The sequence below is a fragment of the Chenopodium album genome, chromosome 5, assembly GCF_948465745.1.
Source record: "Chenopodium album chromosome 5, dcCheAlbu1.1, whole genome shotgun sequence".
Taxonomy (NCBI): domain Eukaryota; kingdom Viridiplantae; phylum Streptophyta; class Magnoliopsida; order Caryophyllales; family Amaranthaceae; genus Chenopodium; species Chenopodium album.
In genome coordinates, this window is record NC_137838.1 from 76,205,851 (window position 1) to 76,222,718 (window position 16,868).

Consider the following 16,868-nt stretch of genomic DNA (forward strand, 5'->3'; position numbering starts at 1 on the left):
AATTCTTATAGGGAAAACATGTTGACGACATATGTCACTCCATGTCATAATGAGATTTACTACATGACACCACATGGATGATGATATGACACTACGTATAATTATTTAGACCATATTCAATTTAATCCCTCATCATCCTTGGAATTTCTAACTTCTATGACCAATATTATTCTATCAATCAAGTAGACAACCACATTGATTTCCCGTAAATAAATTCTTTTTTACTCTATTGTATTTGTTTTCATATTTCACAATTAATGTCTCTCTATCACTTTATTTATAAGTTGTAATTTTTCATTAACTTGGATCCTAAAAGTTTTTAAGCATATTATGCAATGTCCTACTTAATTGTAAAACATATACAACTGCATCTCTCTTTCTATCCTCTTTTTTTTTTAAAACTTTTTTTTTTATTATTTAAAGTTAAGATAATGTTTTCAAGATATTATTAAAAGTCAAGGTAGATTTTACATGTTTTATTTAAATAAACCCCGAGGCATCGCCCGGGCCTTAAACTAGTTTTAATAACAAACTCAATTTATCTCTATACTTGACAATGGATGACAATTGACTCACTCAATTAGCATTTTAGAGTTGTATTCAAAGTGTGGATCAAATCACGACCAGGGTGACTATAGCCTTTTTTTTCTTTGTTAAATGGTCTTATTATGAATGTTAACTATCTTAGCCAGTACCGTTTTTTCATCTCGGAAGTATATCCCTTTGGTTTAGGAGTCTATAGTCTTTAACTCTTTATGGGACTATTGGTGGGTTAATTCCAATTCCTAACATTCACCAATCACCTAACAACTTGTATTGCGTGAGAAGAAAAACCCAGGAAAAGCAACAGTTTTTTCTGGGAAAAATTAAGACCAACAAAACAAACCCAGATTTCCCAGAATCACTGCTCAGACAACCAAGAGGAGAGAGAAAGAGAAGCGCAGAAGAGGGTGCCCTTTGAACTCGAAGATGAACGGCGGTCCATCTGGATTCAGTGAGTTAATTCGTTCTTTCTCTTCAAAAATTGCTTCTTTTTCCGATTTGAGGCATACCCTTTTCATAGATTCAGCAAATTTAGATACCCTTTTCGAAATTCTATGTGATTTTCAAATTTTGATCGAATTTTTGGTAATTGCAGATAATGCCCCTGTAACTAGAGGTGTCATTGTTGCTTCCGCCCTTTTCACCGTTTTCTTTGGACTTCAAGGCCGTTCTAATAAGCTTGGATTCTCATATCTGGTAAATCCAACATTTTCTGTGATAATTTGTTCTTAATTTTTGTTGATTTTGTGTAATTTGTACTTTGATGCTAGTTTTTGTAAATTCATTTCTGCCAATTTGTTGATCTTTTCCTAGTTTTCTACCTGAATTTTGCTTTTTGATGTTTTAATTTTGATTAGTATTTTATCTATGGTAAAGAGTATTTTTTATTTAGTGAATTAGTCATATTTATTGTATTTCATGCTTAATTTTGAGGGACATTCTTTGCTGTATTAAGTAATTATCATCGTTCAAACCAATGTTACAAAATATATACTGCCTGGTTTTCAGTTTCTGTTATAAAATCGTGTTGATAGATGGCTTGAAATGGGCTTACTTTTACCTAATAATTTAGCTCTTTTAATAGGATATATTCCAGAAGCCTCAGTTATGGAAGATCATTGTCTCAACTTATGCATTTACATCAACACCAGAGATGATGTTTGGACTCTATCTGCTGTACTATTTCCGGGTTTTCGAGAGACAGATAGGATCAAATAAGTACACAGTGAGTATTCATTGATGATTTACTTATGTGACTTTTTCTGTTGTTCATACTATATAGCTTAATTTGGAGTGCAATCTAAATGACATTTATGAAAATGTTACCCATGATAAGACTATATTATTGATCAACCATGATTATTAATGTATAGTCTTTTATCTGCCTGATGTTACAATATTGTGTCATTAGCATTAAGACCAATTTTATGTTATTGCTTCTCACCTTCTCTCCATTATAGGTTATGAGAATATTGATAAGAATGTGTTGTTGATGTATCTTTTCTTTTCTTTTTATTTTTCCTTTTTTTTTTTTTTTTTTGTCTTTGGAACTTTTGTAAGGCGTTCAGTGGATTACCTCCATCGAAACCCTTCCAATAGAAGATAAGGAAGAAGGCATAAAAGGAAAAATGTTGAGCATTTTTTGTGCAACTTTTTCTAGAATTTTCATTTATTGACTTGTCTAATCTTTTGCAGGTGTTCATTTTATTCTCTTTGATAGTTTCTTTCTTCCTAGGCAGTGCCACACTAGCCCTCCTTAAAGGTATGTGGTGTAAATACTCAAGTCAAGGCTGCCTTTTAAGTTATGATTATCTGTGGTTATAGACTTGTAAAACTCCTGTTAAAAATGAACATGTATGACTCAACAAGATCTCAATTGAGTCTTTTTCTGCTGGAATGACTAGTAAACTGAATTTAGCTGCATTAGATTCACATTTCTAACATTGGTATAACTTTTTACCACAAAACTAAGGATGCCTCTATTGGATCTCTGTGGCAAGCCAAGTAACCCCAATTTCTAAATCTGGGGTTATTTTTGAAAATAATTGCGCTGGAAATAATGTTATTAAGTTTAAAAATTGAGCCGTCAAGTGACTAGGAGGAAGAGACAAAAGTTAGGGCACTTTCAATACTGTGATTGGAGTGATCAGGGTCCTAACATTTTTGTGTTGATGTCTGGTGGTGACAAAAAAAGAGAGGAAATAAAGACTTTTGATTGTAAAGATTAATCTTAGTTGGGTAGAGAATATTAGTGAGGCAGGGAGAGCGTGAGACAACTAAGGTGGAGTAAAAAAAAAAGCTAGGATATTAGGACAAGAGTCCAAAGGGTATTATTATTTACTCCCTCTAACTATTAGTTTTGGATTTCCATTACTTTATTGGTGTCCTATGATTTTCAATTTATATGCTCTTAAAAAAAAAAAAATATAAAAAAAAAAATTAGAAATAAAAACTTCTCTGTAAATAAACCTTCAGAAGAATTTTGTAGTCATACTCAATTTAATTTAGACACCCGTTACCCATGTATCTTAAGATTGTTAGTTTTACATGACAGGCTCTGATCCATTTTTAAATTAAACCTGTGTTTGAGTTTAGCCTAAATGATGATAAGTGTTACAGTGCCAGTTATTGCTCCTGGCTTCTTGTAGCTTGGCCTAATTTTTGGAGTTAGCTGTTGAATTTTAGGGCTGTGCATGATGGATATAATGTAAGCTAGGTTTCCTAACATTGTTCCTGCATATGAATTCAACTATTTAAGATTTAGCTTGGGGCTGCAGCTTATTTTTACTGTACAGTATATCAAGAAGCATGAGAGGAAAAAGCTGCACCCTGTTTTTCTTGTCCTGTTATGGTGGGCCAATTATGGGTTTAGACCGTTTGTTTTTTATATGGAAGTTCATAGCATTTTTTTTTAGCCTTACTAGATAGTGTAGATACTTTCATTTAAATTTCAATAAATTAATAAAGAGTAGTTCAACTGAGTACCAAACTTGTTTTGGATCCAAATATGTGGAAATTCTGTTTCCCATTACTCTAATTCAAAACCAAACCTGTCTGTATCAGGTGGTTTCTGAGTGGTTTCAAGTCTAGAATTCCCTTTCAAGTGACGAAATCTTGGTGGAAATTTCAGGCAAAAGGTACCTTTGTGTTGCCTCATGGGTCCGTGGCCATAGATAACAGACTAACACAATTGATAAAATAATATCTTCTAGGGTTCAAATTTGTAATCAAGAATTCAAGATTGTGAATGACAAACTAAGTTAAATCATCCTTGCCTTCCGACATAAAAGGCAAAATCATCCATGAGAAGTGTATTTCAATTACAAAAAGCTCTGTGGCCCTACAAATCTTGACAGGTACTTTAGGAAATAGGTCAGATACTTTAGGAAATAGGTACCTTGGGTTGCCCACTCTCCTCAGCCATTGATGATGCACTCACACTAGTTACAGGACAAAGATTGCTTCTCCTCATCAAAGGTCATTGTCAATATGTTATTTCCTTTATACCCTTCTAAAACATTAATTGAAAGTCTTAGTAGATAGATATTGGAGTGGATTATGTTTGATTTTCAAGCATCCTTCCAAAATCCAAAAGCTCCTTTTTACTTGGAATTCATGTTAAAGTTTATTGCCTTGATGAATGAAGAATCTAATGAAGAACTGTAGGAGTCCACGGTTCTAGGTACCCTTTGTTCTAAATTGCTCTTTTGTGCAATGAAGATTGATTTAATTGAGTAATATCACTTTGGTGCCCTTGTCTCACTAATTCCATTGTGGTTCCCTAACCTTAAACATTGCTCATTCTAGGGACCTGCCCTTCCATTTAAGTAGTATTCTTCTTTTGTGTATTGATTTCGCACTGGATCAAAGCAAAGTATAAGCCTTTTTATATTTTTTATTTATTTTGGTGTGTTTGATGAATTGGTCAAAGATTTTCCTACTTTTTAAGTATTTTAGGAAAAGAATATGGAAGTTTTTTTTTTTGGTTGAATTTTTTAGCAAGTGAGGGTGTCAAATATACCTGTTGGCTTTTCAATTAGCATTTAAATAGAGCTCTTAATGACTTACAGGTTATTTGTGGAAAACTGAAGTTATAAAAAAATGTTAAAACATTAGGGCACTAGAATGGAATTAGTGAAAACATAGGGCACTGCGTGAATTTATCCCAATCCTCAGTACACCAAAGTGAAAACTGTCCTCAAAATTAAATGATAAAGAAAAGCTTGAATGCTTGAGAAATGTATGATAATTATTTTCTTGATAGTTTGTGTCTCGTCGCTCTATTTACTGTTCTGCATGTGGGACCGCACCCCTGCTTCATAAACGCTTTGCTTGATTCATATCTCTTCCAATTAGAACCATAATAGTGGCTTGATTACTGGGTATTCCCTGTTCCTATACTCATTTAAAGAGCCTAGTCCTTTATTGCCTCTCAATCATGTTAAAGGGTAAATATTCTGCTACTTTTCCTTGCTGTGCTTTTACCTTTTATATGGATTTGTGGATTCTGTACCTTCCCATTAGAGGTTCAATTGCATATCTCTGCAATTGAAAGGGTAGATTGTGTACTGATCTGCTATCTTCAATTAGATTTTAGAAGCAATATGGTGCATTAGGAATGGCACGGGGAATGTGAAGTCTTTATTTGGATTTTGAACACCAAATTGTAGGTCACAACAGATTTAGACCTTATCTAAACATATGGCAGAAAGCTATGCAAATTCACTCTTTTATTTTTTGGAAAGACTGCCTGGGGATTTGGAGCAATTTCTATTGCACTGCACAATTTTGCTTGTGGACGTCAACAAGCTTAGTTTGTTAGTTAGTGTCTTGGGAGGTAATACACTATGGACAGGGATCAATGCCTGTCTACAACATTGCCTTTTATGGCTTCCTATACGCACAAAATAAAATAAAAATGGAACATTTTATTACATTCTGGGTTGTTAGAAAGGTCTGTTTGCAGTTTTCCATGTTATGTTTTTGAAAACTATTGTTATGTCATTTTGCACTTCTGCATGAATAAAAAAATTTCTTGAGCAGTGCTGTGATTTCTGATGGTGGTCATGTACTGTGTTGCTGCAGATCCAAGCTCCTTAATCACGGCTGGACCTTATGGCCTGATCTTTTCTTCATTTGTACCATTCTTCTTTGATATTCCCGTGTCAACACGATTCCGGTTGTTTGGTTTTAACTTCTCTGACAAATCTTTCATATATCTGGCTGGTCTTCAGGTAATGCATTATTTGGTTTTCTTCAACCCTTATACTTTGTATGATATGTGGCCCCTTTGCTGGTGTCATTATTCCATCTGCACCTTTGACTTCATTGATTTCCCATGTCTCCCATATCTTTTTCTATCCTTGTCCTTACTTTGGTGTTTATTTTGCAGTTGCTTCTATCATCTTGGAAAAGATCGATTTTGCCAGGAATATGTGGCATCATTGCTGGTTCCTTATACAGAATGAACATTTTTTACATCCGCAGAGCAAAGGTTATAATTTTATAATTACACCCACCTCCCTTCCTTCCAGGGGAAGTGGGTCAGAGACTCTTGCTTTGGTTCTTTTTTTTTTTTTTCCTTTACTCCTCTTGTCTGCTCATAAGAATAGTCCTCATGAACCTAGGATATGAGCTAGGTTCTGATCTACATAAACCTCTTAACACAACTGACCAATCTCTCTCTCTCTCTCTCTCTCTCTCTCCCTCTTTCTCTCTTCCAAATATAAACATTCTCATGTTGGCTAACTTTATCAACTTGGTTTTCATGTTTGCAGTTGCCTGATTTCATTGCGTCTCTATTTTCGCGGGTATCTTGGCCATCTACGGGAAGCCCATCAGCTGCAACTGGGATTAGGAGTGTACCAGCTACTGCACCTTCTTATGCGGGGCGTCAAGTTGAGGCAAGTACATCTGCTTCATGATTTTATCTATTTTGTCCCTCTTCCCCCTGATAAAAAAAGGAACAAAAAACCCTTGAGCTATGATGCACGTAAACATTCTTCCTGAGTTCCCCCTGAACCTCCCTGTATGTGAAACGCAAAATATTTCTGAACGCCGGAATAAGACAAGACATGTCCCAAACATGAGAGGCATCTTTCAAACTGGAACGTGACTCATGCATTAAGCATGGTATATCACGTATATGTATTGACTATTACCCTTGCATATTAAATATGTTGCACCATCCATCCTTTCACTCTGTTACAAGTACATTATAAAATTTTTGCAATGCAAATGGTATATTGCTCCCAATCAATCAAATTATTAAATGATGTATGTTTCTTTGAAATTGCAATTGCACATCTTCACTAGAGGTTCTGGATAAGGCATGGACTTTTAAAGCTTAAAGCACATAATTATGTAAAAAAATTCCTCGTATATAATTTATTACCTTAATAAAAGACCACTAATGTACACTGATTCCTTTCTAAGCTTCTCAATAGTAATCTATTGAATTATTTGAAGGTGAAAAGTTCATTGGTTGTAATTCGGAGAAGAGGCCTTTTTTTTTTTTTTATGTTTTGAGGGAAGAAAGTGAGTTGAAGCTGGGAAGGTATCGTCAAAACTAGGAAGGGGGGGGGGGGGGGGTTAGCAAAGCAGGGTGAGGAATTGAGCACATGGTTGTTGAGGTGAACAGAACAAAGAGTATTCAAAGGGTTTTGAGTTTGTGACACGTGATGGATGAAAGAAGATCAGCTCAGCCTTCTTTCAGATAGTGTTGCTTTACACTTACTTTTGATGGAGTGGATTTATGTGTAGTTGGCAGGTTTGGGTTATTAGTTTCCAACATTTCATCATGTATATCTTGAGACAAGTAGTCAAGTATCACAGTAGATTTGTGACCTGGTGTTGTAAATATTAACTACTAGGCCAGTCCAGCATTTTTCTGTTCAGTATACATGGTGGATATTATGGATGTGGAGTGTTAGTGGGTGGCCTTGGCTTGATATTATTCGAGGGTCAAAATTGGTGTCACTAAATTGCTCATATTGCCTACAAATTATGTTCTAGAATGTGAAAATTGTTGCATAGTTTAGCTGTGCAGTTCAGTAGTGTAACGAAATCAAGGAGCAAATTACACTCCCTTTCCACGTACTAGAACATCTGTTTTCTAGGTAACACTGGTCAAATATATTAGAAAAAAAAAAAAAAAAAAAAAAAGCACGTATCCAGTTGCACATTGTAATAATATAAGCACTGGCCAGCGTGCTAAGCTTCTAGCTTTATTACACATCACAACTGCCTCTCATTTAGGAGGAAATTGTAGTCAAGTAACCTACATTTGCCATCTGCATTAATGCATTGCGGCATGCCCTTGTTGGATTTCATTAACTTTTTTTTTTTTTTTTAATTGTAGAGAAACTACCCTACTCCAGTTGTCGGCTCTGTGGAACCATCAGATGACTCCGTTGCAATGCTAGTATCCATGGGTTTTGACCAAGATTCCGCTAGGCAAGCACTTGTGCAAGCTAGAAATGACGTCAATGTTGCCACAAATATCCTTCTTGAAGCACAATCCCATTGAAGAAGACAAGTGCAGTTGCTATGGTAAATTGGCTCTTGTTCGTTTTGTATCATCCAAATAGGGTTGTGAACAAGATAATTGATTTCCATAACTATCAGGAATGATAAGAAAACAAGGCTCGGTCGTTTTCCATGATTAAGGGGTTCCTTGTAGCAAACCTAGAACTCATTGGCATATAATTCTTCCTTGATTCCCTTTATTCCTTAAGAATGGGGGACTCACATTTAGTAACAAAGCATATAAGCTGACAAACTTTTTGACTTTAGAAGCCTTGTGCATTTTATTTGCAGCTTGTTAGGAGTTACTCTGATGTAAATTGTTTGTTTCAGGAATGTAGCAGTGTAATTTATACTTAGTATATTTTATGCAATTTTCTTATCCTGTCCTTACATTTATTATAATAAAGGAAATTTCATTGGCTATTGTTACTAAGAATTGCTTTGATTTAGGGAGGTTTTTTGCTTTTACTATTTTTTACTCGACTTTCGACGCTCGGTTTTGACGCTTTGAGCTCGAATTTCCGACGTCTAAATATTTAACACTCGGGCGACGAATTAAGGCGAGTCGGTTCATATATTTTCTTGGTTGTGACCCGAAAGGTTCAGTCAAGATTAAGCTGTAATATTAATTATACATTAATATTACTGATCAGAAGCGGCCTCCACCCAGGCATTCCGATCACTTGACCTTACTGAACCAAACTACTTCTGGGAAGTTATTGTATTTTTTAACTCACATTTTTTGGCATCAACCCAATAGATTCAAGTTTCTTTAGAGGCATTGGGGCAACGTCGATGTTTGATTGAGCTGTTGTAATTTCTTCTGTCATTCCAACATCGATGTTTGATTGAGCCGCTGTAATTTCTTCTGTCATTCCAAATCAGATGCGAGGTGCTGTTATTCCAAATTAGATGTGAGTAAACGCCAATCTTTAAGGTTGTGTTTTGGTACATCTTTAGACAAGCTTAAAAGCAGAGAAGTCCACTGTGGTAGGTAATCTCTTCTATTGCAAAATTTCCAACACATTTAACTAATACAGAGTACATACAGTTTTTGTGTTAAGGCCAAACTTTTCATCATTATCAATTAATACTTGTATATCTGTTTTCAAAAACAATTCAATACTAGAGTTCTCTGAGAAACTGGTACACATATTTCATGTAGACTAGAATAACAGAAGGAAAAAAGAAAAAAAAGATGAGGTATACAAAATCAAACTTAAGTAGCGTATTCTGTGTTGCAAGGAAGCACTTCTTTATTGGGTCCAAACCAAAGAACAAGTTTCTTGATGATCATTTGAACCCCAGAGCCTCTTGCAATAAAGATAGACTGATTCAAAGGCCTGGGTAACTATATGGTGCTGAGATCTATTCGACTCTTGTGAAGTTGAAATGCAGGGGTGATCCAACTCCCACAATTGCATTGAATACCTGACCAGTTGAAATAGCCTAAGCGAGCATCACAGTGGACACATAACAGCTTCCCCTCAATCGCCCCTTCTTCAACTGTATGACATTGATAGTATTGTTAATGAGACAAACCTTAAAAGCAAATGCAGCATCATGTGGACTTTTTAAACAGAAGTATGATCTCCAGAGCATGAGTGGACAAGAAAAGTTGAGAAGCGAGGGGTTGGGGGTTGCAATCTTAAGCCAGCTTTCCACTCCCTCAGTTTAATTTAGTTGTTCTGGCATATCATAATGTAAAAATTTTAAACATGACACAACTTACAAGATACAAGTTATAATAGTTGTAACTAATAAAGTCTCCAATTCTCCATCACTCCAATCCATTTTGCGTAAAAAAAAAAAAAATAAAAAATAAAAAAAATAAAAAAAAAGAAAAAGAAAAAAATTCCAATCAAATCAAGAAAAATCACAGTTTTCTAGGGTAATCCTAAAAACATACTTCTTCTGTTTTCCGAAGTTTTATTCACTTTTGCCTTATACCTTATTTGGTCATTAGTTTACCTTCCAACACCCCACATGAAATCAATTTTACCATTTCCTCCCCAATACCCCAAAAATACACAGGGTAAGGTAACTGAGTAGGACGTGAAAACCAGAGAGTATATACGACTATATGCTAGACAGGCAGACAGTGAGAATATACTTTTATTGTAGCACCACAGTAAAAGTAACTAAACAAAACCTAGAGTCAGATCAGCGTCAGTAAACCAAAGTTATTAGTCAAGGTGGCAAATAACACCCCCATCAGCCTTTTTTTTTTTTTTTTTTTTGTTTGGAGGGGGGGGGGGGGGGGGGAGGGGGGGTTGTTACGAAGCGAGAAACTTGCATTGCAGGAATATACTATACTTAATCGTTCTGTAGCATCATGCTGAAAAAGTGAACCATGGGGTGTCAGTCGTTCTCTGCCTACGATGAACTTTCTTATGCATTATTTAAGTAAAAAAGAAGAGGGAAATTTCATATTTGATCTATTTCTCAATAGGAGCCCTTTGCTGCAATGTCATTTGCTTGAACTGCCTTTTCATCTCTAAAAGAAAAAGGGAATAGGGACTTGGATAGAAAGAAATTTTGAAATTACCTGCTTTCATCCACTTTAATGGCTCAACAAAAATGGAGGAGCATCCAAAATCATCAGATTTGTCATATGGGTTTCCACTTCTCCTTTTGTGCCACTGAAAGGCTGACATGCCTTCACCTGGAACGTGATCCACAATATTCTCTTGCAAAGCAACAACTCTCCGGCACTTCTTACAACGATATGCAACATTAGAATTTTTATCACCATCTGGCAATCCATCTGGCCTAGGAGACTCAACTCCTTGTGGCAAGCCAGGATCTGCTCCAAACTTAGAGCCGTCTATTTTATGCCCACGATTATATGAATCACCTGAAATCAAGAGACTGGTGACTCAGCTTTGAGGCCTAAAATGAGGTTTCACTTTCAAGACTAGGAAAAAGTTATACCCTAAAAGGCCTCATAATATACCACGTCAAACATAGCAAGATTTATCTTACTGCTAATGCCCTTCAGCTGTTTTTTGTAAGGGACTCCAGGCCAGAAGTTTAGCACAAATATGAAACATGGCTATTTAGAGTAATTAAGCTTGCTGGATAGCTATTTCGACCTAAGAGATGTTGACTTGCCAAAAACATTTTCATTGTTTAGACACCTTTATGGACAAGGGTGTTTACGACTGTCTGCATCCACATACCAACCAAATGCAGTTTAAAAAAAAAAAAAATAAATAAAAAAAAAATCTATGATTTTCACAGACAATTCTCTAACCTATGTTGCCTCTATAGATGTTCTAATGGAATCTATTCTGAATGTTGTATGGGTAGATCTGTTTGTATTGCTTCAAAACTTTATGGCTTCAAAAGGCATCTCTACAGGTCCCTCGTGCAATGAGCAAATAACAGACGCAAGAAACAGATCAATGAAGGTCAAAACTAGAAGAATAATTGATTCTTGAAGAAAGTGACTCTTACACAAGTTCTTTCCACCTCTTGATTGTTTAGCAGTAAAAGTCTCAACAGGAGTGAATATAACCTCTCTATTTCAATGAAAAGCCAGAATTTGGAAGATGAAGCCCAACATGGATACATAAACTGGATCTAGCCACATGCAAGATATGTTAAGGAACTCCATCAAATCCTCCCAAGCAGCAGCAAAATCCCAAGTTATACACACCACAACGGATAACAATTTAGAACCAACGTGCTATTATTTAGATCATCAAGCCGTACATGGTAAAAAGCTTCAATAAAAAAAGATAGATAGATCTAGCTTAGGCAAAATGGACATCAATAATCAATTCAATAATACCAAATTATCAATCAGAAATGGAGAATGTAAATATGAAAAGGCTAAACGGAAAGGCATACCCAATATTTTCAAACGAAATCGCTTATATTGGGTGTTACCGCGATCAACTTTAAAACCCATCTCCTCAAACATTTTCAACTGCAGATGAGCAGAAGAAATTTAGTTATGTTTATGAAAGGCACTTGAGGTTTGAGAGCATTAACACTACATAAAATACACAATGCATTAAGCATCAATTTTGAAAGCACTTCTAACCTGTTCTAGAAAATTATCATTGGGTGAAACAAACTCACAACTTTGACGTAAGGATTCAAGCTCAGCTGCATAACGTGCCGCAGCATGACCAATGAAGGTAGGAGAAAATCATTAAACAAGTGAGAACATAATTCACAGATAAGCGCAATAGAAGCTTCGAATAGCATTAAACTCTCAGACCTTCCTGAGATAGTTGCTCTGATCTCATCAAATACGCTGTGACAATAGCTGCACTGCAATGAACATATGCAAAGAAGAGTGTTAAGTTTGTAAACCCACTAGGACTTGATAAAGCAGAAAACTGGAAAAGCAATTGCAATGTACATTTCTGAAATTTTGGGAAAACTTTTAACACATTGTAAATAAAGCTGAACAGATTATTTGAAATTAAAAATTAAAATTAAAAAATTAAAAACAAAAAGGTAACGGGTTATACAAATAACCTATTTTAAGTCTACCATAAGTCCATAACTACCAAAAACACTCTTCTCCAAACCAAAGATATCATAAAATAAAGGCAAATTAAGTGGAATACATAAAATGAACACCCAGCATCATTCTTCTCAAGGTATCATCAGTGTAATTCTATTATTCTTATACTTCCTCTATTTCTTTTTAGTTGACATATTTCTTTAGTCACATTTGCCAATGCAAAAATTCAACCATTGATACCTTTAAATACCAATAGGCAAAAAATATAAAAAGTTGATATTTTGAAAATATGTATCGTGACGAATCTAACAAGGTTTCACATGACTATATTTTTCTTACGTATAAATCACAAAACAAGGTCAAAGGGAAGTGTGTGAATAGTGCTAAAGTCAAAACGTGTCAATTAAAAAAAACAGAGATAGTACAAGACAATGACAAAAAGCAAAAAAAAAAAAAAAGCTTTTGGATAGAATTTGTTATTGATGACTAAATCTGCGGTAAAAAATCAGTATCATTCTGCTAGTGTATTTCTCATAAATTAAGACAGTGACAAAAGAACATAGAAGAGAAAATTGCATAAAATTCCCACTTTGCTTTAAGTTAATCTAATTTCCTAGATTAAAGGTCTAAGACAATATGTTTCAAAACCACAGAATTTATTTTTTTCACCACAAACATGGGAAGACTGCTTTGCCTGGTTACTCAATAAGTCACCATCTTCACATGGACCACATCTATCACTCTGTGACAAATTAAGTCTTTCCAGTTTTTCAGCCTTAACTTTCTAGCATTTTTAAGAATGTACATCAATTAAAAAACAACAGACTCTACAATCTATATCATCTGGCCGTCAGGTTTCAACCTTATGCATGACTTTCACTTCCTACAGATTCAAAGTTCTAATGTTCTGTAAGTATTGCTTTGCATCCCAAATTTCGGATCTAATCTAAGAGGAGACAAATTCTCTCAAAGCTAAATCAAAATCTACCAGAACAAGCCCACACACACACACACACACACACACACACACACACAAGAATGATGGTTCATATCAACTTAGGCTAACATAATTCCAAGTCTACATTCTAATAAACCACAAGCAACAATCATGACTGGATTACAAGTTACAACACTTAAAGCAGCATGTGAGTCATCTCACATAGTAGTATATGGTATTCACTATTAAGTGCTTCTGTTCTTTATCCATTCCAGGAAGTAAGTTTGATTGAATTCAATGATAATGCATCAGAAAGAAAAAGATAGAAACACTTGTGAGATAGGCATAGGAACACTATTTGTGGCTATCTATCTGAAACTCAATATTCACTCCATAACCATCTAGAAAACAGCTGCTTAACAAATCAGACCCTCAGGAACCAGGATACAAAGTAATCACCAACTTCTTTATCAGAAATGTGTCTCCCTCACACTTTGTTTGGATTGAAGGAAATGTAGGGAAGGGATGGATTATCTTTCATTTGGATAACAAAGGAGGAAGGTTGGGAATTGGAAGGGAGAGAAATTGAGGGATTAAATTATAAGAAATTAATCTCTCCGTATAAGGAAAACTCATCATTTTTCACTTCCCTCCGCTTCCCTTCCCACCCCTTCCCCTCACTCCCCTTCTTTTACTACCCAATTATCTATCCAAACACACTGTTAGTAGCATCTTAAGGGTCCAAAATTATTAACAAAGCTGAAACCTATAAGCAATAACTTCCATCCAAGGAAGCATAATAGCATTCGTGCTACACGTGATTCAAAATCAATAGTAACAGAAAAATCATCTAGAGAAACCCTCTCCCAAACCAATGTCCATGTCAAAACGTAAACTCTTTCAGTAAATGCCTTTACAATCTATCCTGCTGGCTGCAATGCTGGCATACACCAAGCTCTACATGACCGTCATTGGGGCGTCAGTTTTCCACAGACACTAAACAACAGTTAAACACATGTAGTTCAGCAATTTAGTCCAAAAATATCTGTCTGCAGACAAATCGGACATCTACATCCAAGTAAACTCTCCAAAACTGTTAATCAAGTAGTGTAATTACTTCTAACCCAAAAATCATCTTCAAAGTTTGTTTTCTATTTTTGACCACTAATTATGATAGAACCAACTTGCTAATTTGGACAGGTAAGCCAAAGATATACGTCTATTCTACAAAATTAGGATAGTAATGAAACAAAATTAAACATGGCTCATATAATTGCCTGCACTTTCTTATCTATTACTCCATATGAAGTAGCAAAACCGTTCGTTGAGTATCGAATTAGAGGTCAATAAGCAACTTCCTTTCTACCATCACAGCAATAAGACAACAGCCGCTACATGGGCAACATGGCCTACACGCCACTTGCCTGCCCATCAAAACCTTAGCTCAAAAAAGCATCAAAGAACAACATCTAAGTTTTCAAATTAGATAATCGCGGTAAATTCCAAGACTGCCAACTAGGCTGAACTAGCTTTTAGTTCATTCAAGCGGGTGATACCTAATACCTAAACCCGGGATCAAATTCCGTCTACATCACTACGTGCTGGGTAAAGATTTCTAACTTAGCACTAGCAATATCAACAATCAACAAAACAAAATTAATTCAAACAATCAAGAACAAGAATTACCTTCTTGAAACACCAGCAAAACAATGCACTAAAACAGCTCCATTTTTCCTTCCATCTTCAATGAAATCCAAACAAACCTCCAAATAATCCAACAAATTCTCATCCTCAGTATCTTTAAGTGGAACCGCCATTCTCACAATCTTCAAATCCTTTCCAGCATACTCCATATTATAAACCTCCTTCTCCGGCGAAAGCGCGCTCTTCGAACCATCAACAAACTCCGAATCTCCGGCAAAAACTCGCCGGATTTCCTTCGCCGGAATCACAAGCGAACTCCTCCATTCACTGAAAAACGAAATCGACGATGAACTCAACACTGACAATACATGAGTAATCTCATCGCTTCCTTTCTCGAGAATTTCCGCAGCATCTCCAATGTTACTGATGAACAGATTCTCCCTTACTAAATACGGCATTTCACAAATTCACAATCACCTGCGAAATCGAAAATCGATGAGAAATCGTAAAATTAGGGTTTAGGAAGAACCCTAGGAGAGAGAAAATAGGATTAAAAGTGGCGGAAGAATTACGGAAGTTCGCCGTATACGGTGGAGGAAGGGAATAATCCGGCGAGTTTAGTGTGTGTGAGATAAGTGAAGAACGGTGAAGTGTAAAGAGCGGTTAGTGTTTAAGTAAGAGAGAAGAGTGGCACGTGCGAAAATGGGTGCAATGCAAATTGAGGAGGTGGCACGTGTGAGAGTATTGGACCTATTATGGGTGGATTAAGTGGATATCGTTTTAGATGCTAGCTTTGTGAGAGGCCCAAGGGGTTCAAGTTTCGATGTTGATTTTTTTTTTTTTTTTTTTTTTTTAATATGCGAAAGGAATCAAATTATTAAGGGCTTGTTTGGCATCATTTTGGTTTTCAGTTTTCTTTTTATAAAAAACCAAAAACTGGAAACAAGAAAAAGGTGTTTCCACTTTTCTGTTGTCAGTTTTCAAAATTATCATGATTTTAATAAGTCTATGGCCCTGTTTGGCAGAAAGCTGAAAACTAAAGCTGATTAAGTTAGCTGATTTTGACTAGCTGATTGTATTAACTGATTTGACTAACATATTTTATTAGTTGATTGTATAAAAGTGTTTGGTAAATAGCTGATAGCTTAAAGGTGATTGAGTATGTGAAATGACCAATAAGCTAATTGTGGGGTAGGTAGTTTAGATAGGATTTTAAATTAAATGAGGTTATAAGTGTCATTTCACAATAATTAATGAATAAGCTAATTGAAAAAGCTCCTAAAATGAGCTTTTTCAAAAAGATCTTATTTAGTGGAATAAGCTCTTTCAATAAGCTTACTACCAAACACTTGTATTAGCTTGTTTGACTAGTCAATCAGCTAAAGTTAGTCAAATAAGCTAATATACCCCCAATAAGCTTTCTACCAAACAGGGCCTATATATTTTCTGATTCATTATGTGACATATATAATACACTTTTAAAAAACAAAAAACCAAAAAATGGAAAACCACAGCAATGTCAAACGAACCCTAAGGGCTTATTTGGCATTGTTTTTTGTTTCAGTTTTTTGTTTTTTTTTTAAACAAAAAAACAAAAACAGGTAACAAGAAAAAAGTGTTTCTACTTTTCTGTTGTCAGTTTTCAATATTATCATGATTTTAATGGGTTTGTCTAATTTTTGTTTTATTATATGACATATATCGTATGAGTTTGAAAACCAAAAAACTTAAAAC

The 16,868-nt window shown here is 35.3% G+C and overlaps 2 protein-coding genes across 2 annotated transcripts; one reads left to right on the forward strand and one right to left on the reverse strand.

Annotated features, from left to right (window-relative positions):
* Nucleotides 1-766: 766 nt before the first annotated feature.
* On the forward strand, nt 767-8,431 carry LOC145631121 (rhomboid-like protein 20). The gene is made up of 8 exons (XM_081683211.1): nt 767-994; nt 1,139-1,239; nt 1,628-1,768; nt 2,239-2,305; nt 5,629-5,777; nt 5,936-6,037; nt 6,321-6,446; nt 7,904-8,431. Exons 1-8 carry the CDS (start codon nt 970-972, stop codon nt 8,069-8,071), a joined length of 879 nt encoding a protein of 292 aa, XP_081539337.1. The 5' UTR covers nt 767-969; the 3' UTR covers nt 8,072-8,431.
* Nucleotides 8,432-9,121: 690 nt separating this feature from the next.
* On the reverse strand, nt 9,122-15,842 carry LOC145632328 (uncharacterized). The gene is made up of 7 exons (XM_081684674.1): nt 15,707-15,842; nt 15,177-15,611; nt 12,302-12,354; nt 12,122-12,186; nt 11,926-12,004; nt 10,619-10,927; nt 9,122-9,576 (listed from the first exon to the last, which is right to left on the reverse strand). The coding sequence occupies exons 2-7, from the start codon at nt 15,590-15,592 to the stop codon at nt 9,422-9,424; spliced, it is 1,077 nt and encodes a 358-aa protein (XP_081540800.1). The 5' UTR covers nt 15,593-15,611; nt 15,707-15,842; the 3' UTR covers nt 9,122-9,421.
* Between the last annotated feature and the right edge of the window lie 1,026 nt (nt 15,843-16,868).